A 26,855-nucleotide genomic window follows, 5' to 3' on the forward strand; every position below is an offset into this window, starting at 1 on the left:
ATCAACCCAACTCAACCCAACCTCTCCCTCTGTCCTCGCTCCAACTACAAACGCTGCTCTCCCTGGCGGGCAATGACTACAACGCCGCACGCAAAGCAACATCTCGCCGGCCAATGATATTCGAGAGCATGCCCAAGGCCTCCAACGATAGCGCTCTCAATTGGTTACCTTTCAGCCAATCGACAGCCAGATCTTGGGAATCGTCCCGCCCCCAGACGGACACCGGCTGCCACCTCTTCCTGTGCGTAAAGTTGTCGTCACCCGCCCCGCGCCGCGCTTTCATTGGTCGGAGTCCAGGCTGAGTCCCCGCCCCCCGCCTCGCTCCCGCGTGCCGTCAGCCAATGCGACGGTTTGTTTGGGGTCGCGGGAGGGGCGTGCCGCGGCGCGCCTAGCGGGGCCCGCGCGCCGCGCCCCGCCCCCTCGGCCCGGCGCAGGCTGACGAGGAAGCGGAGCCGCGGCGGCCCGGACCCATCGCGGCCCGCGTAAGGGCCGAGCCTGGGCGCCAGGGAGCCGCGGCTCCGGCCGGTGGCGCCACGGTTGCGGGGGAACCGGGGACGAGAGGTCGGCTGTCCGGTCGGGAAGCGCTGCCGCTCCCGCCGGCAGCGTCGGGAGGGCCGCTGGAGGCCGCGGGGGTCGCGGGGCGCGCCGGCCTCCCCCCGAGCTGGCAGCTGCGAGGCGCGGCCTGGGGGTGCCTGGGGCCGGGGGAGCCGGAGCGGCCGCAGCAGGGAGAGCTGGAGCGCGGAGGCAGCGCGGCGGCGTTGATGCGGCAGGTAACGCTGCGGGCCGGGCGGGCGGGGACCCCGGGTCTCGTGTGTCCCCGGGGCCGAATGCTCTAGCACCGGCGACCGTGCGGGGAGAGCGGCCGGGCTGCGGGGCGGTGCGGGGCCCGTGATGGCGGGACGGGAGTGTTCCGGGTGGAGAGAGAAAGGGAAAGTGGCGTTGGGCGAGAAGGGAGGGGATGCAGCGGAGTGAGCCCGGCCGGAGGGCTGGCGGGAGCGGGGAGACGGCCGGGGATGTCTGCTTTGCCTCGAGGACTCGCTAAAGGGGAGGGAACTCTCCTGCCCTGGTGCTGGGGTGCAGCGCCCAGTCTGTGGCCGTGGAGCTGAGGGTGGGGTCAGATCCTGCCCTGCTGAAGAGGACGTCTGAGCACGAGCTGTCAGAGTTGTAAGATTTCTGTCATTCTAACAACTGAAAGCATCGTGGTTTAGTTGTCTGGAGAAATCTTTGTGTGGGTAATCAGGGCTTCGTCAGGGTTTGGTGTGAAATTTCAGTATGGAAGTTTTAACATGGGTTTAGATTTGTGGTTCACACCAGCATATGGTACCTACTGTGAAGAATGGAACATTGCCCAGCATCCTTCTGGGCTGCTGGGCGCAGTGCTTCGGCCAGGAGATGTTAGAGGAAAAAGCTTCGCTTCAGTCACAGGAGCACGTGCCACGACCTGCAGGCACACACACTCCCATGTCACAGGCAGGTGATGCACCTGGTGCACTTTAAAGCGCGTTTTTATGATGTTGGCCCAACGCGCAGTAATGCCACTGCTCCATGGGTGATGTTTTGAGTTTCCTTCTCTTGTGAGCATCTCTTTGCCCATGCTTGAAGTTGGCTCTGAAGTTGGCTCTGCTGCTGCTGTGGGGAGCCACAATGCGGGCGTTGTTCTCCCGCTGCTGCTGGACGGCCTTCCTTCCAGGTGGACTTCAGGAGGTGCCCACCACGCTCTCTCCAAAACCTTGGGTTCCAGTAGGCAGTGGGTCTGAGCGCCTTTGGGCGCCCACACCGGGTGCTGTGCTCCAGGTACAGCTCGCAGTGCAGCGGGCACGTTTTGAGGTGTAGGCTCACCCGGGTGCCCCTCGAAGCCCCATCCCCGGGCAGATAACCGCGCGCAACTCCCTGAGGCCGCGGTTCCCGAGCGCGGCGTGGAGGCGGCGGGGCTCCGTGGCGGCCCAGGGGCGCATTGATGCGGGGGTCCCTCCGCCGCCGCCGGGCATCGCGGGCAGACGCCGACGAGGCGGCCCCGGACCCGGCCCGGCCGTCGCTGGCGGGAGAACCGCGGCCGGGCGATGCTCCCCGCAGAGGCGGTGGGACCGGCCGTGCCCGGACCCCCCGGGTGGAGCGCGGCCCCGGGGAGGTGCGGGGTGGGGGCGGAGGGGAGCTGGAAATCTTGGTCGCCGCGGCCAGTCCCAGCCCCAGCCGCACACACACACAGGGAGGAGGAGAAGCCGCCGCCGCCGCATCGAGGAGCATGGAGCCCCCCCCCCGCGGCGGGCCGGGCCGGCTCGGCCCCACGGTGAGGAGGGCGAGGAGCCCCCCCGGAGCTCCCGGAGCCGTCGAGGGGGTGGGATGGGGCCGAGCCCCGGGCCGGCCCGACCGCTCTGCCCCGCTCCGCCGGGCCCGGCGCTGCCTCCCTCGCCGCCTGCCGAGCGCTTCCAGCGCCCGAGTTCGCCTCGGCGATTTCTCCTCTGAAGGCGGCCCGGAGCCCTCCGGGGGGTGCCGGGGTGATCGCCGGGGGAGCCCCGCCGCCTTTTGGGCCGGTTTCGGGGGGTTCCCGCGGAGCTCTCCCCTCCCGCCCTCGGCACAGGTTGTTGGGTCGGGACAGCAAACGAAAGGGGATTTAGTAACAAACAACGGCGGCCATGTTGAGAGGAATTTCTGCAGCTAAACTTCTCCCCTCTCAGCCCAGGGGTTTCTGCCCCTCTCTGGGGGGCTCCCCGGCCTGACTTTATGTCTCTCTCCTTTCTTTTTCTCCTCCCCAACAGGATGACAGTGAAACTGGGCGAGAGCGGCGGGGAGGAAGGGGTGAAAAAGCTGGGCAAGAGAGCAGGAGGAGATGAGGAGTCCCTGGAAGAAGAAGGGGCAGGAGGAGGAGGAGAGGCAGCTCCAGGCAGCAGCGGCACAAAGAAAGAAGAGAAGATCATCAACAGCAACACTACCAGCAGCCCCCCGCCGAACCCCAGCTTAGCCCAGGCCCCGGCTGTCCTCCAGCCCTCCCACAGCCAGGACCAGCATCATTTTCTCAGGTCCAGTGTCAGACCTCAGAGCAAGAGGCTGAAGAAGGATTCCCAGGCATCCTCTTCAGTTGGGAGCAGTGCTGCTGTAAAAGGCAAAGGTACTGTATTTTGTCACCCCCCAGAACCCGCAGGGGGGTGGGGTGTGGATGGGCCACCTGTGTGTATGGGGGTTGCCATTCTCTTCCTGCAGATGCCATCTTTTGTTTGGTTTTGGGGAAGGAGCTGTGGGGCCTGTTTCTCACAGCAGCTGAAATCTTCTTTTGTGTCCCAAGGCTTCAACTTCTCTGCTGCCCACTGTCCTGTTCCCAAAAAAGGGGAGTGGGTGAGTGGGGGTGGGCTGGGTTTGTATGTGGAAGAGGAAAATTCCATTATTGGAGCAGTCCTTCCATTCCTTCTTGTGTTTCATCACTTGAGTTTTAGGAAATTTCTGTATTTTTCATTAGGAAATTAGACTCTAACAAGCTGTGTAATCAGATGGCTGTGCCTTGAACTCTGTCACTGAATAATAAGAAATTCAGTGGGTGATAGTTTCATAAATGGGGGGAAAAGTAAACCCTGATATACTGCTGATTTTCCCCAATGATTTCTGTGACTATTTTAACCATGGAACTATTTCGGAAGCGTCTTTGAGGCGCACGTTTTGAACTGTTTGTTTCCAAAGGTTTGTGAGTTGCCCTCGCTGTATTCTCTAGAGCAGCTGGGGGCAGTTCCATACAATTTGAGGGTGGGTTTTTGTTGTTTGGTTTGTTTGTTTGTTTGTTGTTGTTTTTCTCTTTTAAGGTTTCATCGCACACATCTGTGTACATGCACATACGTGCCTGCATGCATATGTACACACGTATATAGGCTTTCCTGCCTCAGCACTGAGGATGAGAGTGTGACTTTTAGTCAGAGCTGTTTCTTTCTGAAGTAGCTGGGAGGCAGCGAGGCCATGTGAGTCTTTGGTGCTATTGTGTGTGCTCCACTCTCCCCGGCCAACACCTGGCGCTGTAACTGTGAGGTGCTTGACATTAATCTTGGGTACCTTGTCCGAAAGTACTCAAATATTAATTTCTGATACATTTTGAGAGAAAATAACACTTGCAGGTTTCTTTAAGACTAGAAATAACCAAGTTTTATTCTTGTCCGCTGAAACAAAGTCAAACTGCAGCTCAAATGCGTATTGGGCATTACCTCATTTTTTCAGTCTGCTGCAGTGCTATGTGCATGCTGGGCAATAGGTGAGCATTAAGAATTGCTATAGTTTTGTGTTACGGGAGGAAAGCAGCCCTTTGCACATGGTGGTGTTTTAGTTATTGCCATATAATGAAAAAACCCTGAGCTCAGTTGTTTGACAGTCAGTTTATATGATTGGCTGAGGGATTCTTAGTAAGTCTGCTTTAAGACATTGAACTTTTTTAAGTGAAGGTCTTCTTGTGTGTGCTGTTGGAAGATAGAGCAGAAAGGGCTGCGTAATTTTTTCTCCCAGCTGCATTAAACCAAATAAACAAACAGATGGAATACCCAGGAGTGCTTAGCTACAGACAATTATTTCAAGGGTTGTAAGTGGTATTAAATGGGAGGAGATGTTTGTTTGTAGAGTGTATTGTCCATCATGGACAAGTGCATTGTATGCATTTGAAATTACTTCTTCGCTCTGAAAGCGAATGCACACATGCACAAAGATGACATAATTTGTTCATGTGTATATTTACATTTGTACATAAATACTCAATTTATGATTTTAGAGGAGCGGAGTAATTCTTCCTGGGTTAAAACGCAGCTAAGAATGAACTTGAGTTTATTTTGTAGTTCAAATTCCAAAAGAGCCATAATAAAACTGTATACGAAATAGGCCATCTTATTTCAGTAGATGGTCATAGACTGGTAATTGCTGTGCTTGACTACACTGTCAGGTTTGGGGAGACTTTCTTAAATTGTTGGGAGTGACGGTCATTGGTAGAATGACAACTGTAGTTTCCCTTCTTGAATTGTAAGACCAGCCACGTCTTTGCCTGGCTTAGATGTGAATGTCTGAAAGCTGATTTCCGTCATATGGAAAGGATTGTAACTGCCAGCTGTTGGAGAGCAGACCTGTGCAGTGGGGTCCTCTCTACGTAGGTTGCTCCAAAAGTAATGCCTCCTAATAATTTCAAATGGAAACTGAAATAGATCCAAAGAACAGAGTGGCACTGTTTGATAGAGCACGTTCTCAGCTAACAAAAAACCAAACACCATTTTTCAGCATTGTTACCTCTGTTGGTGGTGCACTTTTGCCAGTGATGAGCAAGATCTGCATGTCATGCTCATGCAGATTGCAGCCCCACTGTCCCCACTGCTGAAATGCGCCACCCTCCTCCTCTCTGTGCTCACATCCATTGTTTAGTTTCCATTGGTGTTCAGCAGGTGTTGATGAATGTCAGTGGGTGCTGTTTTTCCACGTGGAGGAATTCAGTGACACACCTTTGCTCCGTGTGCACTTCCGTGTCAGGTGCCCTTTTGTCAAGCTGCCCCTCTGCTGCCATCTGTCACACAGCAACAAAAGGTAACGGGATATTGGTGGGAAGGTTCAGCCTCTGCTGCCATCCCCCCAAAAGAGGTGGCTGACATTGTGGGCCAATGCAGTGAGGAAGGAGGCATTACTTTCGGAGCAGTCCTCATGGTTTGAGTTCTTTACGTGCAGAGCTCCATACTGAGATGCTTTCCAGGTTTGTCTGAGTTCTCTCTAATCCAATGTTATCAGAATTTATAGGGCTGTGCATTCCGGATGAAGTGTCTCTCTAAGCTGACTTTAGTAGAGAACCAGTTGAACATTGAAAATTTCCAATAAAGTTGAGACTTAAATCCCTGCACTTGCTATCCTGTCAACTTTCTCTTCCCCTCAAAGTATAAAAAAGATAAAAAGCTCTGGAAATTTGAGTCTGTTTTATGATTTGCTTGTCACAAGCAGCATGATAAGTGCAAAGGTAACACTGACCTTGGTCAGAAGGGCTGTTCAGACCACGCTTAGATTTGGTCCACTGAAACCAGGAACTTGTTTCTGCTGTGATCTTTTAATAACAGTATGTAACTCTTCAGGTTATATCAAAGTGGTCCTGCTTTCAGAATCTGTGTATTCTGAAGTGAAATCTCTTTTGAATGCTATTATTGGCTGTGGGGGTCCCATCCCTGGAGGGGCATTGGGCAGCCTCATCTGGGGGGCAGGCTGCCCATGGTAGGGGTGGGACTGGGGGGGATGTGAGGTGCCTTCCAACATAACCATCCTTTGATTAAGGAGTGTGAATGTTAAAATTAATTTCTTTCAAGCAGTCGTTACCCAGCAGGCATTAGTTTGTTCTAGTTGTGTCTTTAAAAGCTGTTTCAAAGTGGTAGTATTTTCAGTTTGTCACATCCCTTTTTTTTTTGCTCTTCTGTTTTTAGAGTACTTTATTGGAGCAAAGAAGTTGTTGTTGAAGTCAACTTCAGTGTACATAACTCTGGAGGACTTCATGCACTCAGCATCTGCTGGTGTTTTGACTTTACTGTATTCCTATGGTTCTGGGAGGGTTTATAAGTACTCACAAATTCTTCCAAGTAAAACGCATGAAAATACTAATTTCCAATGACTGCGATAGAACAATTAGCTGCAGATTATTTTATCTGAATTTTTTATTCTGATTTACCCTTTCTGGGTGTACTGTGTTGCAGTTTTATTTTGGGGGGGGGAGGGAGAGGAAAAAGCATGAAATTATTGTAATAGAAGGGAAATGTTTGAAATCGTGAGCTTGCATAGGTCACGCCATTTTGGTTGCTGAAAGGTTTATTAAATTCACTGCATGAGAATCTAAATATGTGTAATTTGGGGGAAATTATTGTTACCCTATTTTCGAATATTGGCTATCTCAATTATTTCAAGTTCCATGGCTCAGACAGAGCGCTCCTTTTGGAGTACGGATGCTTGGAGGTCAGTCTTGAAGTAATTTGCAGCAAACCAGAGAAGGAACCCAGGGGAATGGTGGAGGCAGTTGATTAAGAGTTTGGAGATACAGAAGTTGATTGAGGAAGAGGAAGAAGAGGAAGCAGGCCGTTACAAGGTTGCTGAAGAAGAGGGATTTCTGAGTTTTCTTCTTCAGTACAAACAATCTGCGCCGTTGTTGAGCATCGGTTTTAGAGTGGGTTTGGGGACTTCTTTCTGTGAAGCAGTAAGTGGTGAAAATATACACGTGAGTGTTGTCACCATGTTACCAAAAGTAATTGTAGAGTCTTGCCATTGTGTGCTGTAGCTCTGCTGTGAGCTAGCATAGGGTTAAAAGCTAACATAACCATTTCTGTGGTTATCATCTGTTTTGTGAATGCAGAATGCAGGCAGGAGGAAGCACTAACAAAACGTAGTGGTGATGAGCTGAAGCTTGAAGATATCTGTCGTGCTGCTACTCCAGATTTATTCATAAAATGTATAATAAGCAGTTTTCTTTAAAAAGTAAAAACCACAAACAGCCTCTGCTGAAAACATGAATAGAATTGAAACATTCCATCTTTTTGCACTGTGTAAACCTCACTGGAAAGCATTCCGTAGTTTGCTTCAGCCAACCAAAGTTGCTTGTTCTGTAGTATGTGAATTAAATTAGTTAGTATGTCCTCCTGTGAAGAGGCTGAATGTACCAGGGTAACTGATGCATGTACTTAACAATATGATTTTACTGTATCTTCCCAAATGTGTGTGCTACACGTATTCTAGCCTTTGAGTGAAATACTGTTCCTCTATCATTTCTCTAGGGAATGAATGGCTCTTTAAAAACTATTCATACAGCACCTTATTCTAATGTTCTTAATTCTGTCCATCTCATTTACCACTGATACCCCTCCTTCCATCCCACCCTGACATATCCATTTAAGGTGGCTGAGGACCAGAACTCCGTGGTATCTCATCTCAGACCACAACAGGAGGATTTTGTTTCATGTGCCCTATACTGTAGGTACTGAGCTTTGAAAGGTGCCTGCAAGGTACAGGTGCAGATGGAACCCTGTACCAGGCTCTGTGCCCAGTATACATGCTTATAATGTGTTATTCTATTTCAGGATTTTTTTTCTAGTGGAACAGCAAGAGAATGATTTACTTGAGGCAGGGCAGTGACGAGACTTACTTATTTAAAGAAAATAGTTTTAAATAGTTTTTTTTGTTTTTTTTTTTTTTTTTTTTTTTTAACAATGATGCTTGGTTAGCTCAGATACTGCTGCAACTGATAGCTTAAATGTATACTGTCCATACAAAAGCAAGCACTGGTATAATTTTGTGTGTGCTCACCTGTTGGTTTACATGCGTTCAGCTAAATCAGAGAATCATAGCATGGCCTGGGTTGAAAAGGACCACAGTGTTCATCCAGTTCCAACCCCCTGCTATGTGCAGGGTTGCCAACCAGCAGACCAGGCTGCCCAGAGCCACATCCAGCCTGGCCTTGAATGCCTGCAGGGCTGGGGCATCCACTTTGACCCTACATCTGGGTTTTGCTAATCTAAATAGTAAGAGATGGAAGAAGCTGTGCTGTTTGATTTCTGTAGGGCATTCATGTGTTGTATTATAAAGCTTTGGATGTTAATTCATAATGAGTGTAACATGGTATGAATGTACGCCATGGCTTTAACTGTCCTAGGCCTTCTTAGAAGTCTCTGCTGTTTACTACAGAGACATGCAGTGTAGAAGCTCACTTTCCAGTTAAAATGTTAATCCTCAGTTTGAAACACTGACTTGCTGGGAATATGTCAGTCTCTCCCTCTCTTGCCTGTGTTCTAAGCTGCAGTTCTTGGAGAGAAGAGCAAATTGGATCCAGCTGCAGAGCAAGTGGCTTCACTTAAAATCCTATGTTGTACACTACCAATGCAATCACTTCATGTATGATGTCTTATTTACCTTTGGAAAGACATGTGGCTAAAACTGGGACTTGTATACCTTGTGATCAGGAAGAAAGTTTGGATTTTTTTTTTTTTTTCCAGTAATTAAAAATGAGGAATAAATGCATTTTGAGGTGAGCTCTGTCATGAGAATAGCAGAACGAGTTCGGAAGTGTTCTGCAAAGTTTAAAACTATTTGCATTTTATGCAACTCTGTTGGCTGCAAGTGTTTTGATGCACATTGCTGAGGACTGCCAAGGCTGCAGGTGTGTGAGAATAAAACAGTCAAGCATTTTCTGCGGTGGCTTTCTTAGTGGCACTCCTTACCAAGAAGTGCTTTTGAACTTCACTGTAGTTCAGCCTCGTTACTGGCTTGTATAGAATCCAAAGCAAGGATAAAATGCTTTGAAGGAATCTTGCTGAGGTGTTACAAGTCAGTGTTTGCATCCCATGCCTTGCAGAGGGAGTCAGCGTTTTGCACTCTGGATTTGGTTGCAGTGTGCAAGAGTCATAGAATCACTCAGGTTGGAAAGGACCTTAAACATTGAGTCCAAAAAAACATCACCGGGTCTGTGAACTTAGCATCTCCCTCCTGAAGGTATTTCCTGGTAGCTGTTCCACCTGCAGCTGACTGGTGACTCCTGCAGAAGTTCACACTTGGCAGCTAACCCTAAAGAAGGCCAGTAGGAGAGCCAGCCTCCATGTTGAGACACGTGAGTGTAGTGGGGCTTGACTCTGCCAAGTTCCAAAATCCCTAGGAGAAGGTGTGAATCAGCAGGCAGGTAGGAGCTGCTGGTAGAAAATGGAAGAGTAGACACTAAGATGCTGCCAGGAGGTTAAAAGGAGGAACTTGTGGCTACAGTCACGACAAGACACTGGTACTGCCTGCAACTCGTGATATGTGCAGTGTTCCACTGAGTGTCATTTTCATGTTAGATCTCAAGCTGCACTCTTTAAATCCCTTTGTATTTTTTTTGCAAGTATTCTAGTTTTCCGTAGGACTGTGAAGATGTCTTCATCTACAGAAAAAGGTATCTGAAATTCTAAGGAAGGACACTGAATTACCAAACAAGTGTCTGAAGCACTGATTCTCTCATCTGTGGTCTTTCTGGAGGTTATAGTTCAGGTACCAAGTATGGAATCTCCGTGTCTCATTGAATTGTTGTTGAAAGCTGAATGATCTCTTGCAGTGAGGAGCCCAGAGCTGAGCACAGCACTGCAGCCTCCCCAGGGCTGAGTGCAGTGGGGCGATCACCTCCCTCCTGCTGGCTGCACTGTTGCTGACACAACCAGGATGCCCTTGGCCTTTTCGGCCACCTGGGCGCACTGCTGGCTCTCATTCAGCTGAGCGTTGACCAACACCCCCAGGTCCATTTCCTGCACGCAGCCTTCCAGCTATTCTGCCCCACGCTGTGGTGTTGTCTGGGCTTGTGGCTGAAGTGCAGGACCCGGCACTTGTCTGGCTGAACCTCAGCCCAGCAATCAGCCCGTCCAAGTTGTTCTGTGGGACTTTCCTACCCTCAGGCAGATCAGTGCTTCCCCCATTTTGGTGTCATTTGCAAACTTACTGAGGGTGCACCCAATGCCTCATCCAGATCATTAATAAAGACATTAAACATATTAAAGACATGCTAATTATGATACAATAGCTTCACCTTTACAGAGTAAATAAGTGATTCTGGCTCTTAAAACTGCTGTTTATCTTCTCAGCCATGTATTACAGTACGTCACACTTTTCCAATGGTTTCACGTTTTTGAAAGCTTTACAGTATCAGAATTAAATTGCTTAATCGTCAGTTATTTTATGAGACACAGAAGGGGACTTTAGGACATGGAGAAGCTTTTCATTTGCTTGGGGTTCTTTGGTTGATTTTTTTTTTTTTTTTTTTTTTTTTTTTTTTTTTTTTTTTTTGGTGAATTCTCTCATTCTCTTTCATGCTTTGCCTTATGTGCTTCCCTGTGGTGACAGCAGTTGTCTTCAAAATGATCAAATGGTTCCTGGAAATGAAAGAAAAATTAACTTTAAAATGACCAATTTATTTTGAGATAAACCATGTAAGGGACAGTGACTGGACAAGTGGAAACGGTAATATGTTCTTTTTTTATAGTAAGAAGAGGATGTTTAATGTTGGAAGATTATTTTTTATAGGGTACACTGGTGCTCTGATCTGTGTGGCCAAATCTTAAATGCTGCATTTTAGCAAAATGGGGGAAAGTGTGTTTTGGGAGTATAACCTATTGAGAATGGTTGGATTCTCTTGGAAACGAAGAGTGTTCTTTTGGGGAAATCTCTCTGGTTTCTGGGTTCTCATAACCTGTTAGAACATCACAAATGCTTGGTTTGGCTTCTGTTGTGGATGAATAATGCATTTAAAGTTGATTGACAATGTTTTTAATGATATCTTCAAAAGAACTTCGTTTCAGGGGTGATTTAAAAGATAAGAAGGGTTTTCCTTCTCAGTTAGGGTTGGGGGAGTGTGATCTACTGCATTATACGCAGTATAATTCTTCCTCCCCAATTTCTTCAGTCCTTTTAATCTTTCTGCTACTTGCAAAGCTGGTGATTCCTCATAGTTGCATCAGGGGCTTTATCACCCTCATCCCACTATTGCTGATCTCTGCTTTTTGGTGTTCCCCTGCCCGCAGATCGTGTCCTTTGGGGTGCCAACCACTGAGAAAGGTATAGTCAAGTTTGCACTGCTGTATCCTCTTACAGTTGTTGCACCAGAATCTTTGGAGGGAGGAAGTGCTGGGACTTGTTGTCACTGGGATAGCTTGGATTATTTTTGTGTTTTCCCAGGTAGGCTGAGTTCCTCACTTATCCATGAATCCCCTGTGGGTTTAATATTCACATGTGTTGCTTTGGGGTTTTTTGCAGGGGCAGATAATGGAGGGAGTGCGTCTGGTGGCTCATCAGGAATACCTCCCAGCAATCCGAGCGGGAATTCCAAGTCAGCAGCAAGGAACCTGGGCTCCTCAGCTGGAGAGAAGGAGGAAGGGAAGAAGGTCCGGCGGCAGTGGGAGTCGTGGAGCACGGAGGACAAAAACACGTTCTTTGAGGGACTGTATGAGGTGCGTGGAGAGGAAAATAACCAGGTTACGTGGTGTCATTGGCAATGTGAGTGTTGCTGAACAAGCTTGATTGAAGTGGGTTTTGCAGGAGCACCCCACGTATGCTTCTATTACTTTTTTGGTGCACGTGTGCCCGTGCGGTTGGCTATACAACAAGTGTGAATCAAAGCCACCTTTCCAAAGTCAAGCTTTTTTCCTTTTTTCCTTTTTTTTTTTTTTTCTTTTTAAATACTATAGTAAAAATGTGAGTTACTCTTAATAATATTTTCAATTATGATTCTCTTTCAACTGAGGAAAAAACAATGTTGCCATCTCAACTTTTGGAAGCAACGCATGCTAATATTAGCAAATAAGGAATTGTTTTGTTTTAAAGTGTTGCAGGATACTGTATTTAGTCCTCTGATGATAAAAGAGTAAAACCATTTTGGTGGTAGGGTTGAGAGACAAGGAAAGTTAGATCACCTAACTTCTTGTCTCATATATTGAATGCAATATATTCCTGTTTTTTTTTTTTTTTTTTTTTTTTTCCCCAAAGTTATTTTAGGAATACTGATTTAAGAGCCTTTATGGCTATAAAAATATGTGCTGAAGGTGAAAACTGAAGGAATGGTCACAAGTTTGTTTTTTTAAAGTGTTAGTTATGATTCGTGAGCTTTATCAACACAACAGACATGTGAACAGTTTCCTTCAAGTCCTTCTGACACTGAGAGGAATTATTAATTTGGTTCCCTGCTTCCATTCTTTTAATGCTGTTAATATTTAAGAGATTTTCCTATTTTGTAGTTGTATTAAAATCAACTCCAACATTTTCTGAATTCTGGGAAATGAGGAGTTCAGTGGTAATTTATGTTCTTAAAGGATTTTATAGGGATTGGATAGTTTTTAAGGGACACTTAAGATTCTTAATTTTATTTTTCCATGGCAATAAGCTTCTCGTGTAAAAGCATTTCTTCTGTAGGTACCACCAACTTTCCCTTCATTGCTTGAAACTCAGATGTAGCACTAATAACTCAAATGTGAAATTCCCTGTAAGTAGAAGTTGTTAAACAAAGCATTAGTCCCAGGTTAGAAGTATACTGAGGAGTGAAGAGAGGGGAAAGTAGTGAAGAAAGTAAGGAGAGCTGAGTGACAAAGTCAGTGTTTTCAGTTCTGCCACTCAGTGCGTTTGAGTAAAGTTGTCCTTTGAAAAAGTTGCTGGTAATGTACATTTTATTTTGAAACAACCCAATCAAAAGGTGGCATCCATAGTTGTCATCCATAATGCATTTTACATATAGGAAAGGAAAATACTGTCATTCTTTTGCTGTTGAGTTTTGACATTGAAACCTAACTTCCCAGAAATAACCCCCAAATCCTTCGGGTTGTTTCAGTTGTCTTACAAAAAGAGATTTTGACTGTTTGGATTTATTTGATTTGTTCTTCAGCATGGGAAGGACTTTGAAGCTATCCAGAACAACATTGCCCTGAAGTACAAGAAGAAAGGCAAGCCAGCAAGCATGGTGAAGAACAAGGAGCAGGTCCGCCATTTCTACTACCGCACCTGGCACAAGATCTCAAAGTACATTGACTTTGATAATGGTTAGTATGCAGGGAAGTGGGCGTAGTGCAGAACTCCCAGGCTTGTCCGTATGGGAGTCCAACCTTTTGGAGTCATCACGGAGGGTAGAAATGATGGGAATGAGAAAACAAGTACTGAATAGGATCTGTTGTGAATACTTTGTATGATTGGGAGCGTAACCACAGGGAGGTTCATTGTCTTTGCAAAACACTTCTGAAAAGGTTCTGTTCTTTATCATTGCCTATCAGTCACACCATAGTAACAGCTGATCCTGGTGCTAGTGCTGGGGAAAAGGCAGGTTTGAGGAAGTTTCTCTTTCTGTTCTCAGGAACACGCCCTAGAGAACATGTGCCTGAATGATAGCTGGTCAGGCATGACTTCATCAAGCAAACTGACTCTTGCGCTTCATTGCACTTCTCGGGGGAAGGTAGAAATAAATAAGTAGTCTGAAACAGATGTGAGTGATGAAATGGTTATTTACACTTTAAATAAGCCTGAAACTGTGTCATTAATTCTTTAGTCAGGAGTTCCTGTGTTCTGTTTCCTACTTAACGTTCTTTCTTTCCTTCCCCAGCATTCTAAATGGAAACAAAATTGGGAAGTTGTATCAACTGCTAGGGGTGTTTTGTAGCAATATGTGGTCATTGATTTTTGTCAGTTGCTTACTCTCCAGTAATGGGCAGTGAGGATTCAGGTCAATTTGTGGATAGCCTGCTTTGACAAGTGGTTAAAGGAATCTACTGCAGAGTGAATAGACTGTACTTCAGCTGAACGAGTGCAACTCTTTAGATAAAATATAAAGTCTAGAATTTGCCTTAAATCTCCAATTTGCTTTCCTGTGGAGTATGCATCTTCTGGAGAACTCAGGCCAACTTCTTAAAGAGTTGTATGCAGTTTCTGGGGAGCACGTGGATAATTTCTTCAGAAATTGTAAGCAGTGTCATGATAGTAAGGTTGATGCCACAGGATTAGCTCAATTTTATATATTGGACAATTGGATGCTTGTTTAAATCCTGCAGAAGCTGCTTAGTCTTACCTTCTTGAGGTGTTTGTCTCATTGCTAAAAATGTGCATCGTTTGTCTTTTCACAGAATTGAAATGAGTATCTGCATTTTGGATGATGTCATCTCACTTGTACCTTCTCTATTTTTTCTTCAGTGTTCTCTCAAGGGCTGAAAAAATCATCCCTGGAGCTTTATGGCCTAATCTGCTATGGAGAGTTGAGGAAAAAGATCGGGGGATGTGAGTATGAATTGTTTCAGATGACTGGAAATTATTTTTATACAGTAGAATCAAAAGTATCTTCCCTTGAAGTTAGGCGTGTCTGGTACAGTTTTACTTTTGTCTTATTGAAGAGTTCGTGTTCATTGTATTCTATTGCTGTCAATTGCACAAGTCCCCTTTTTCTTCGTCGTATTTCTTTAGCTTTTACTGTATGTGAGATGCAGCTCATGTGACACCCACAGATGACAGGTCAAAGTATTTGCAGTTTGGATTATCTGTCTGTTTTGTTACACCTGAGCAGTATTTGTACTCCAAAGTGTTTCTGCTTACACAGTCAAAGTTTGGGCTGGCACCTTTCTCCAGGTCACTCTCTTTCAAGTAATAATGAACAGTGAAGATGAAAAGGCATTATGGATTATTAGAAACATTAGCTTTCCTGGCTAGTCAGAATGCATTGAGACCCTCATGGTAGTCCCACAGGCTGATTGTGCCCACAAGGGCAAGTGGCAAGTGTAGATGATGAGCACGTGCCTTACCTGTGCTCCCCAGTCTGCTGGAAATGGATGGGTTGCATTAGCAGGGTGCGTGGTCTTGATGGCTTCCAGAGCAGAGGGACTAACCTGGAGGATGGGGAAAATAACAAGTGTTGTATTCTCCAGCCCACCTACGTGTATCTTTTCATTCGTTCCCAAGTTTTTTGTGCAGTTAGTTGGTGCTGGATCCAAGTACTGCACGTTTTGTTTGCAAAAGGAGGGAAATAATCAAAATTCTATCATTTGTAAACTCAAATTTTTTTTCAGTTTTTTCAGAGAGCTGAAAAAAAAAAAGTTGTGGCCATGTACAAATCCCAAATCCAGCTGTTATTTTTGCAGGTTTTTTTGTTAGATTATCCCCTCACCTGGGATTTTAGTGAACTGTGTCATCACTTAGGATGTTTGGAACGTTCTTACTTTGTTCTGTGAAGACATTCAAACTGTTCTGTGACAAAGAAGGTGCAGAGGCAAGGTACAGATGGCATTGCCAGTGGAAACGTGTATTGGTGTTTCTTTCCTTTATCCACATCTTTTCTTAAAAGCAGACCCTCCTTGGCTCCAAATGGGAACGAGGGTTTGCACAGTCACCATGGCAACGCATGCATACTCTGTGCTTCTGCCTTTTTATGATTTTGGTACTTGGTTAAATATTTTACCTTCCAATTTGCCCGCAATGAAGTCTCTTCCCTGACATCAAATGGACTTGAGCAGACAAGCTCCTATACCCAGCTTAAAGGAGTCTGCTCTGCAGGTGGTGAAGGTTGTTTTTCTCTTTGTTTTGCAATTCCTTACCCAGTCCTGTCTGCCCAGAAATAGAGAAAACTTTTGTAGAGCCACTTAAAAACAAAAGCACATCAGGACTTTTTTCATCATTGCCAAGGGGAGGTTAATTGTACAGTAAGTAGATTTGGGCATAACTATTCAGAGAATACAAATCAAGTTATCATAATGTCTTCTTTAAAACGTTCAGTGTGGTGCATGTAAGAAAGGTGTGATTTACACATGCATTTTGTTATTTTGACTTCTCTCTCCTCTCCTTGCGAAGGCTCTGCTCCTCCATCACGCTGTGCTGCCTTAGCAACAGAGATGGAGCTGGCAGATGAGGGAGCTTTCTTTTCAATACTGCAGTGTCAGATTAATGCACAACAACCCAGGATGTGTAGCACCTAATCTGGGGTCATATAATTGTTAAAGTGTAATTTTCACTCCGAGGACCATGCGATGCTTGTGCTCTATGGGAATAGAATGTTTTCTAAAAATTAAGCCTGTTTATGCACCTTAGTCCTTCACAAGAAGAAAACGTAATAGTTTTGAAAACCAAACGGCACAGAAATAAAGGTCAGGACTGCATCACTTAGAATTCTAATTTACTGTTTTGTCCTTTTTCACATGAAGGTCTGGATGACAAGAATGCAGCCAAACTTAATGAGCTTATTCAGGCCGGGTAAGTAAAAACTTACTTCTGAAACTCTCAAAATGGATTGTTGGATTAGTTATCCAGACTCTGAAACCACTTTTACTTTTTCAGGGCCAGAATTTCACATTTGACACTTAGTTTCTTTTGTATATGTTTTTTATCATGAGGGACTGTGGTCATTATACTGAATGCCTTCCCAGTTGCAGTTGCTCAGCAGCCATCAGCTTGTCCTAATCATGTCTTCAGAAGAGACTGGTAAACAGTTTCATTTTGTCTCACACAAGTTGCTTTTTATTCTTGGTGTTTGTGCTTTTAGACTATGTTATTGTAGCAAATTACTGATGAACTAAGCTGTACTGTAAAATAGAGGTAAAAAAAAAAAAAAAAGGAAGGCTTGTCATACTGAGCAGCTGCTGACTTCAGCTTACTTAAGGGGGATACTTGGTGCTGCATTTTTCACTGGTTGTAAGTTCAGTCCCCATGTGAGTGCCTTACAGTCTCTTCTCCTGAAAGCTGCAGTCCATGCAGCCTGCTGATGTGCTGTAGCTCATGGATATGATTGCTGATGAGATCACTGGTTCATTCTTTTGTTTACCAAATTTCAAATTAAAGCAGAAGCTTCCATTTGGGTTTTGTACAAATCTTACTATTTTTTTTCTTCCATAAATGAAAGGATTTTTAAAACAGATTGCTTAATCCACTTTATGTGTCAGTCAGAATGGTCTGGGCTTCCTTTTTCCTGCTACACCTCTTACTCTGCTTGGTGGGAAACCTGTAGGTCTTACAGGAGCAAAATGTGCTCATGTTTTCCTCCTCATTAGCACCTGCACATCTGCACTAAGTGAGTTAATCCCCTGCCCATGCAGGACAGCCCTGTAGCTCCACAAACAAACACAATGCATGCATCCCAATAGGTAAAACGTTCTCATTCCATCTTGCTCAGAGGTGTTAAAATTCTGTGATCTCTCTATTTGTAAGCGGGTCTCTTTTTTTTCCCAATTCCTAACATCTTTCTTTCAAGTCTGGTACTCCTCCTTCCTTTCCTTTGAGTGCAGAACACTTGTCGCTATGTTGAAAGTCTTGACTGAAAGTAATTAGCAATTAAGAATGACAAATGTGAACATGCATGATTGCAGTAATCTTCTCCTGAAGCAGGTAAAGGTGAGCAGGGGTTGTTTGGTAGGGGTCAAGGGAAGCGAGGGCTGCGAGGAGCTGTCTCTGGCAGTTTGCATGTTTTGTCTGTCAGACATCGTCTCTGAGTTTGTGTAATAATTGCTTGGTGTAAGAAAATCAAATGTCTCTGAGATGCTTGTAGCAAAACCATATTGAAACTCTTCCTAGTTGAGCTTGTAAACCCAGCTTACATATAAAAATAGTGCTTGAAAATATAATTAAGTTATTTAATGTAAAGGCAGAATCTTTGTGTTAAACATCCCTGTTTGATTATTGAAGCTAACAGCATCCAGTGCTGGACTTCCGTTACTTGTCTTTAGAACTTCATGGATCTGTAAGAGCACCTGGCACATAGCTTTTGGTTCAGCTGCAGTGGGCTGAGTCAGTGATATGTCAGAAGATGGATCCCAGTTACAAGTCCAAGGGGAGCAGGAGAATTACTGTCAGCTTTTGTAACTGATCCGAGTAGCTTGGCACACTCGTGCCCACACTGGCACACATGGGCTGCTTACACAGGTTTCAGAATCACCAAGCAGGACACCTGTGAAACAAAACTCAGAAAGTACAGGGAATCCAAATGGCTGTTTGCCCAGTCTTTTCTTGCTAGTTCTTTGTTACAGCAATGTTCCCTTGGCTTCTGATGGCTTAGTGCAGGTTCAGGAGATCTGCCCTTCCAGCCCTGGCCTGTTCTGAGCCTGCAGAGGTTCACAGCGTGCTGTATGAAACTTCCGCACTGCTCACCTCTTCCAACGCATCTCTGCCTCCTGCTGCCCCTTTGTGACTTTCCCTCTTGGCTGCATTGACAAGTGCTCATCTTGTGAGATGTTACCTTCCTTACATCCAGATCCTGCTCTAAGAACATTCTCCATAATTTCTTTCGTACAAAGGCTTGTGTGTAACTTGCTGCTTCTGTGCTCGGTGGTCCTTATTGTTTGAGGTGTAAATACTGCCATCAGTACCTTTCTATCAGTGCCTGCCTGCTTTTTTAAGCCTCTAAAAAGACAACAGAGCTGACTGGATGAAGGTAGCTCTGCTGCTCAGGAAGCAGAAAGTAGTCTTGTTTTTAAGGATCTTTATAGCTACTCCTGTGGTATTGGAACTTATAATGTAGAAGTGACTGTTCAGATTCCTGCACAAGTGGTTTGGCCTCGTTTCTGCAATGGTTGTGTTTATATTATGGAGTGGAAGACTTCTTAAGAGCTTCAGGTTTTTTGGTTGGTTTTTATAGTGAAAACTAGGAATATAAAGAAGAGACGAAAGCACAACCAATTGTCTTTTCCAAACAAGCTTTATCTGAGGATACTATGCAACCAAGTAACATGATTTTGGTCTGTGTATCTTAACAACCCTTCCCTTAGTGCACGTAACAGGACACAGTGTGTTGTGGGTGTCTGGAAGGGGAGTGTTACAAGAGTAGCATTTCTATAACAAAAAGTAAGGTAATGAAAAATATATATTAAAAAAAAAAACAAAAAAAACCAACCAACCAAACAAACAAACAAAAAAAACAACAAAAACACAACTTGACTGCCTTTTTGAATCTGCATTGCAAACTCCTAAATCTCTTAGTTCCAGTAGAGATGACTGGTCTGATTGTACCACAGCTGTGTACCTAAGTGTCAAGTTAATGGTGCCTGTAAATACTTCTCTTCCAATATATCCAGGGCTACGACTGTTCGCTACAAAGGCAGAAACCTTCGTATCAAAGCTCCAATGTGCAGGGCTTTGAAGAAGCTCTGTGATCCAGATGGTAAGAGATGCTGAGATGTGGAAGAGTTTTAACAGAGTTGGAAGAATTTGAGAGTAGAGCTATTTTAATGTATGTGTTACTGGCAGGGGAATTTGTGTTGTTTTCCATTTGTATTGGGCACAGATATGTTCCTGTTCTCTTATTATAACCCTGTTTGTTTGTAGAATTTGCTAACTTTAAGATCCATCTGAGTATGGCACTCATTTTTTTACAGAGATTACAGAAATTACAGAGGAGATATTTATGCCATAGAAGATGGCTACAGCTTTGCCAGTTTTTCTTTCATTATATTTGAAGATTAGTTGTCCTAGTATATCAGTGAAAAAACAGGAGTGAATTTTTACCATCAAGCATTTCAGATTTTTTTTTTTTACATTCTTTATTTCAACCCTTCTCCCACCCCCAATAAGTAGTATCAGTGCAGTTTAAAAATCTGAAATACTGTACTTGTTCAGAGCTTCTAGCTGCCTGACATTGACACTGCAGTGTCCAAGGCACAACATCAACATGTTGGAACGGGAGGTAATCTAAGGGAGCAGGCTCCCACCGCTGGTAAAGCTGAGTTGCTTAAGTTGTCTGTAGGTGGTGCTGATACCTGTGATGCCTTTTTCTTATGTAATTGAACATAAAGCATTCTGCTTGAGCTTTATTGCTTTGATCCATTCCCTCTGTGCTTCATCTCCCTTCAGGCATTAGTGATGAAGAGGACCAGAAGCCAGTACGTCTTCCTCTCAAGGTCCCCGTGGAGTTGCAGCCACGAAATAATCATGCATGGGCTCGAGTGCAGAGCCTTGCCCAGAATCCCCGGCTCAGGTAACGAAGACTTGATTTTGTTCATGGCTCAAGACAGAATAGAGAAGTGTATGGGCAGTATTCTATTCTGTGGTACATAATTGATAATGCAGTTTGCCTAAACATACTTATTCTGAAGCCTTTTCCAACCAGGGTACGTGGTTCTCATGGAAAGTTTGATTTACTTTTATTCTTCACATGTTTTAATTTGGGTAATGATAGGAGATGCTGAAGTTGGAGATGGATTTGTTTGGTGCCATTTACATCCAGTTGTCAGGGTAGAGACAAATGAACTGGGGACAGGCAGCATTACTTCTATTAAAATTTGTACTGGACATGCTGTGAGACAGAGGCATAGAGGAGGGAAGTAAAACAACAGCCAGAGGCACCTGCATCAGGAGTCTGAATGTGTCAAATGCAACACAGTGGTAGCAGGAATGGAAATATTTAGCTTGACTTGCTTCCAACCAAATCTGCCTGCTTTTGTTGCTCAGTGCTGTCAGTGGCTGTCCATCTGAGTCCTCACAGCTAGTCTGAAAGTTGTGGCTGATGGGCCTCTGAGGTGCTGATAGCTCCTTGTGAAGCATTTCTTCATAATGACTGAATGTCATGTGAAGAGAACAAAGATGTGTAGTGCAAGATGTATTTTTAAAATGCTTTGAGGGCAAAAAAAGTAAAATAAATAAATAAATACAATTTTGTCCCCATTTTTCTTCCCATGTTTCATGTCGTAGCACTGTGCCTTGTTTGAACTACTCTGGTTTAGCCAAATTTTGCCGTCTTCTCTGATGTTTTGTTGTTTTTCTGTTTCTGTCTGGTAGAGTAGTATCTTGAACGATGGCAGGCAGATTTATTGCATAGGTTTTTAGGTCTTTCACAGCTGCAAGTTAATTATGTATTAATGTTGCAATTTCTGGCCAGCTGTTCTTGTATTGTTCAGGAATGGTGGCTGTGTTCTGTGTGCTGTGTTACAGAATGCCAGTTTGTTCCTATAATTCCCATGCTAGCATGGGGCTCTGATTGGAATTTCTGTTGATGTTTTTTTTGACTACTTGTTTGCTTCATCTTGTACACAGGATGATTGTGGAGTTGCATCGGAAGGTTTCCAGCCTTATTGAATTCCTGAAGCAGAAGTGGGCTCTCCATGAAGTGCGTATTGTATCCTTTTCTTCCTTTGTTCTGTATGCCTTGGCTTGGGACCAATTCCCTTCTTAAAAGTTCATCTAAGAAATGTAAGTCTGCTTAATAAATGTACCAGCCCATGTTTGGTGAAGATAGAGGTAGTATCTCAGCATCACTAATGTGAAGGTGCCTTCTGTGGGAAATCCTGTAGCATTTCATTCACTTCTACCTCAACTCTTCTATAGTACAATCCCCAGAAAAGCTAGTTAGCAGTAAGTCCCCATAAACTTAGTTTGTGCTTGGAGCAGATCTTCAGTATAGTTTTTATCAACACAGGACTAACTTCTGATCGTGGAGCTTTCATATCTATGCTGAATAGAGAACGTACACCCCTGATAAGCTGCTAATTTTGTTCATTTGCAGAGTAGGCCATCAGGTGCTTGTTTTGAATGGACAGATAGTGGTTATAATCTTTAACACATCTTTTCTAGCGTAAAACACTAGAGGAACGGCAGCTTCAAGACTCCAGAGATTCAGAAACAAGAGGCAGCCTCTCAGAGGAGAAGGTGATGCTCCATCTCTTTCCAGGAGAGAACTGCACACTCACCCCACTGCCTGGGGTAGCCCGAGTGGTCCACTCCAAGGCTTTCTGCACGGTGCATTGGCAGGAAACTGGCAAATGCAAACAGAACACAAAAGACTCTCACTTACTACCACCTGCACAAATTCTGGGCATACAGAGTGGTCAGGGGACAGCTAGGGGACAACTGAAATACCCGCGGGGAACAGAAGGCAAGAGTGTTGGAAGGGCTGAGAGCACTGCAGAATCGAGCAGAACCTCTCAGCCCACAGCTGAAGTTTCTGCAAGCACTGAAGATGGCTCTGCAGATTCTGGTCTGGTGGAGGGAGCAGCCTCAAACCTTGGCATCACTAACTCTCTCAGCAAGCCGCCTTCTGGACTTCAAGATCAAGAAGGGAATCATGAAAAGCTGAGCTCAGCAGCCTTCTGTGTGGAAGGCAGGGAGGCCTTGGCTGGTGACCAAGCAACTGTAGTAGCATCGTGCAGCACAGCTTGTGCTTGCAGTAAGATCCCTGATGTGGAAGAGCTCTCTCTGCTCGATCCATTCCCACGGTACATGAAGTCCTGTCAGGATCTGATTGTCCCAGAGAAATGTTCTTGCACAGACAAACCCCATGGGAAGGATTCTACTCCAGCAGCTGGTGATACTTCTCCTGTGGCTTTTCCAAGTGGGAGGAGCGCAGAGACATCTGACTCCTATTCTCAGCTACTGAGAGGTGGTGTGGCTTCACCCAGCAGCAGCACAGCCAGATGTGAAGCTCAGGCTAGCCAGAGCCAGCAGCTCGATGCATGTACCAAGGAGATAACAGATGCGGTAATGGAGGATTCTCAAGAGAAGCTGAGCTCCTCATTTCCACCTCCACCTCAGGGACAATCTAACACGAAGTCTCTCAAGGATGACCCAAGCCGGCTCTCTCAACAAGTTAGAGAAGAAGGATGGAGCCTGCGAACTTCTGAGAGCCTTACGCTGGCTGAAGTCTACCTCATGATGGGCAAACCGAACAAGCTGCAGCTGGAATATGACTGGCTGGCTGTCTTGGAGCCAGAAACCCAGGATGCCAGGGAGCAAACATCTGAATCAAGTGCTATTCCTACATGTACTACCTTTCACAAGCAGAAACTCCTAAATTGCCTTTTAAAACTCATCTCTACTGAAGTCAATCCCAAACCAGTAAGTAGCACTTCTTTACCCTTCAGAAGGTACACTCTTTTTTGAACTGGGAAATAATTCCTGTTCCTATTATGTTCCAGCTAAATCAATAACCAGCTCTCCTAAGATTGTGGAGATTCCTGTGTTTAAAAAAAAAATAATAATAATAATAAAAATGTCCGAACAGGTTGCTGCTGCAGGGTGGACTTGGCCTCACTGTGCTACATTTGCTTTTTACAATACCGTTTGGTTTCTGGCTTGTCGTGAGTCTCAGCAGTATTGCAGTGAACTCAGGAGATCAGTCATGAGCACAGTTAAGTGCCTTCTCTCAAGTTAAAATTCCAAACAAAAACTACAATCCTAAATTTCTAATGTTAATGTAGCTCAAATCATGCCAAGTGGAAAAACAATCCGCTTCCTTGAAACTGGCTAGCTACAGTGATTTTTTTTTTTTTTTTTTTTTTTTTTTGTAGAACTTCTGAGGCTCTAGGATGATGTTTAACATATCTAGAAAAACAATTTCTTGTTAGGCAGACAAGTGGGAATGAACTTGCTTTCCTTGTTGTGTGCTGTAACCAATGTTTAAGATCTGCCACTGTGATAACTTGGCTGCTGTTTCTTCCTACTGTAATTAATTGAAGCTTAATAAAACATGCTTTTCAAGATCAAAAAAAGCCAAATTCAGCAGATCTGCCTGAATTCCTGCGATGAAGATGTGATGAGCTGAAGATACTATTTGCATCATATTCCAGCATAGGATGCAAATGAATCTCTCTTCCCTGACACCTGTAGTCTTTGATCTGTGTTGTTTGGTGCAGGTTTAGTAACAGCACAGCACCTCCTTTTGTTTCTGATTTCACAGTCTTACGTTTTAAGACTTTCTAAATGTAGAACCATCTTTGTTCAGCTACAGCTCCTCACTTAAAGACTCCTCACTTAAAGACTCACCTCAAGACTTCTGGTGCACCATCAGGCAGATGTGTGACAGTGCACAGATCTCTTTTGGCATCTCCTGCGGGTGGCACACGTGACAGGCAGGGAAGATGTTTAACAACTGCAGATGGAAGGAAGGTTATCTCACTAAACTTGAGGGAGAAGGCAAAGGAAAAAAAAAAAAAAGGATGTGAGGCTGTTATTATTTACAAATGCTTTCTTTTTGGCTTTCTTTTTGGCATTCTTTGTCTTAAACAGAGCAAGCTAATACACCTGAAAAGCAATGTACCTTCTAATACATTCCAATAAAAGTAACATAACCTTTTTCTTTATTTTTCCAAATACCACTTCATCTTTTTCTGAAACATGAAATGTAAAAGCTTCTTGTGGCAGTGAATGTCATTGAATGACGTATGCATTCAGGAGTCAAGGTGATGCTGCTGTCTGAAAGTGCCGGATCCTGCGGTTTGCTCGGGATTACCAGAATGCTTGATTGTTCCATGGTTCATTTTTCTAAATGAAGATTACAAGCATAAAGCAAACTGTATCAAATTGGGTTGCAGTCAAGCACGGGTGTTAATTTTATGCCTGTGAAAGGGTACACTTTCTAGAAAACCATGCAAGAAACAAGGAAATTAGTTGGATAGACCTGGAAAATCAGTAATGTGCCCTGCCATGTGCTTCTGTTTTTACTGCCATGTAACAGTACGGAGTAGGAGAAGGAATGGGAAAAATTTCAAAACTACTTGTCTGTATTTGATGAGACTTGACAGCAAAGTATTTTTGTCCAGGTCTGCTTCCAAGGTTCTACTTCCAGGTTCTGCTTCTTCATCTCATGGTGATTAGAGCTTATGAAAATTTCTCCTAAATTAAAAGCAGCCCCTCTTTTGTTACTATGTCAAATATTTGTCATTACCTCTACTTTTAAATGCATATGGGAAGAATTTCAGCCTTCCACCACATGCTCACAGAGGCACTGGTTAGAGTATTAGAGGTATTCTAGTACATCAGGTTTGGTTTGTTGTGTTTTTTTTAGTGTTTCCTAAGTAGAACGAGTTTAACAATGTGTTTGCGCTAACAGTGGCCGATATTCTTTTAATGTACTTGTGTTTTCAGACCCCTGAGATGAGCTCTGTTGCCACGTCACCTATCAAGCCTACTCAGGAGGAGCAGTCACTGACTCCTCCAGGGAAGGTGGTTACCATCAGCACCAGAAGTCCAGGCTGCACTCGAAATCAGTCTGCCCTTCGCAACAACAAGACGTTTTCTCCTGCTGCTGCTTCCAGCTCCTCAGGTGAGTATTCATAGAAATCTGTTTCAAGGGATCGGACTATGAATGCCTCATACCATGGTGGACATGTTCCACTCTGCAGTGACTCTGGCAGGGCGAGTGTTACTGCTGTTACAAACTTTATTGTGTAGGAGCATGGTATATTTGCTTTGGGGTTGTCCTAAGTTCAGTTCTTAGAATCTTGCAAAGCAGTCTGTCAACAGTACAGCTCTCAATCCAGAAAATGTCTCAGCAGTCAGAAGATGCTGGTGTTTGCTAGGAGAAGGGATGAGAGGAGGTAGGGGGTGTTCAGAGAGTGAAGGCTTCCAGAGCTGGGAAGTGAACACGTGGCATAAAGGCTGTTGGTAAAGTCATGGCTGAAAAATGTGTGTCGTTCTCCTGTGCAGTACCTATCAAAGACAGTCTGAGTGACTTCAGCTAATCTGTTTGGCTTGAGCACAGGTGCATGAAGTGCTGAATACAGCATTCTGCCTAGTTTGTTTATCTCCTCTACAACTTTGCTTGAGCTGTTATATTCAGCATCTGCCTCAGGTGTTGGCATTCCAGTACATCATACTGATAGCCAAGCATGTCCTCACTCATGCTCTATTGGTAGATAAACTTAATCCCACTTAGCCCTGATATCATCCTGAGGGTGTTTTGAATCTAAAATAATGATGGATTAGGACCTTTAGTATACAATAATTATCAGGCTTCTTTGTATCTTCATATGCAATGTGATTATGTGGCTGCAGTAATCTGACTATCAGAAAGCAAGCTGCTTTTGGTGATGAGTCTTTTGGGTTTGTTCCCATAGAGGAGTAGGTCCTGAATCAGTCTAGCTGCAAACTGTTTTTTTTTGTTTTTGTTGTCTTTATTTTCCTAAAGATAAATTGATTTGCTCTTCATAGTAGAAAATAAAGAAGGTAGCTCGTGTCCTTTGCAGAAGATCTGAAAGTGCTGATAGGCAGCTTCACAAAAGGCACACAGCTAGCTGGGGGGAAAATAACAGGTGTTAAAAAGAATCATGCTAAGAGATTTAGGGAAGAGTTGAAGCAACAACTGTGGTGAAACATAACCTACAATATCGCTACATAATAATATCTACAATATCGCTACATAATTGAGGCACATCCCTTGACAGATTTCAAAGGAAATATGTTGTGTGTGAACAATTCCTAGTCGATCAGAAGACACAAATACATTGGGTGTTCAGCATTGAATTGTTTTTTGGGTATTTTGGCACGCTGTAATTTCCACTGTCCCATTGGAAAAAAGCAGTGGTGCAGAATGGCAGGAGGGGGGTGGCAGTTCTGCTTTTTAAACAAGAGAATAATAATTCCTCGCATTTGTTACGAAGTTTCTTCTTCAGAACTCCTCTTGAGCAGTGCAGCCATCACTGTGTTAGGACAGCTCACCCTGTGCT

General features: G+C 44.5%; 1 protein-coding gene across 3 annotated transcripts in view; it reads left to right on the forward strand.

The window, feature by feature from the left end:
• The first annotated feature begins 702 nt into the window (after nucleotides 1–702).
• The window catches only part of CRAMP1 (cramped chromatin regulator homolog 1), a 43,454-nt gene continuing 17,301 nt past the window's right edge, over nucleotides 703–26,855 (forward strand). Inside the window, exons 1-11 of one of the 3 annotated variants that reach the window (XM_042835379.1) lie at nucleotides 703–770; nucleotides 2,757–3,106; nucleotides 11,734–11,927; nucleotides 13,352–13,505; nucleotides 14,644–14,727; nucleotides 16,638–16,686; nucleotides 19,497–19,582; nucleotides 20,272–20,395; nucleotides 21,451–21,532; nucleotides 21,988–23,247; nucleotides 25,276–25,453. In XM_042835379.1, coding sequence (XP_042691313.1) covers nucleotides 2,758–3,106; nucleotides 11,734–11,927; nucleotides 13,352–13,505; nucleotides 14,644–14,727; nucleotides 16,638–16,686; nucleotides 19,497–19,582; nucleotides 20,272–20,395; nucleotides 21,451–21,532; nucleotides 21,988–23,247; nucleotides 25,276–25,453 — 2,560 coding nt within the window. In that variant the 5' untranslated portion in view covers nucleotides 703–770; nucleotide 2,757. Of the gene's footprint in view, nucleotides 771–2,524; nucleotides 3,107–11,733; nucleotides 11,928–13,351; nucleotides 13,506–14,643; nucleotides 14,728–16,637; nucleotides 16,687–19,496; nucleotides 19,583–20,271; nucleotides 20,396–21,450; nucleotides 21,533–21,987; nucleotides 23,248–25,275; nucleotides 25,454–26,855 lie in introns of those variants that run through there. The other 2 variants (XM_042835378.1, XM_042835377.1) reach the window with 2 other exon arrangements.

This window comes from Centrocercus urophasianus, unplaced genomic scaffold, assembly GCF_019232065.1.
Source record: "Centrocercus urophasianus isolate 14NV4802_14NV808 unplaced genomic scaffold, USGS_Curo_1.0 seq_51, whole genome shotgun sequence".
NCBI lineage: Eukaryota > Metazoa > Chordata > Aves > Galliformes > Phasianidae > Centrocercus > Centrocercus urophasianus.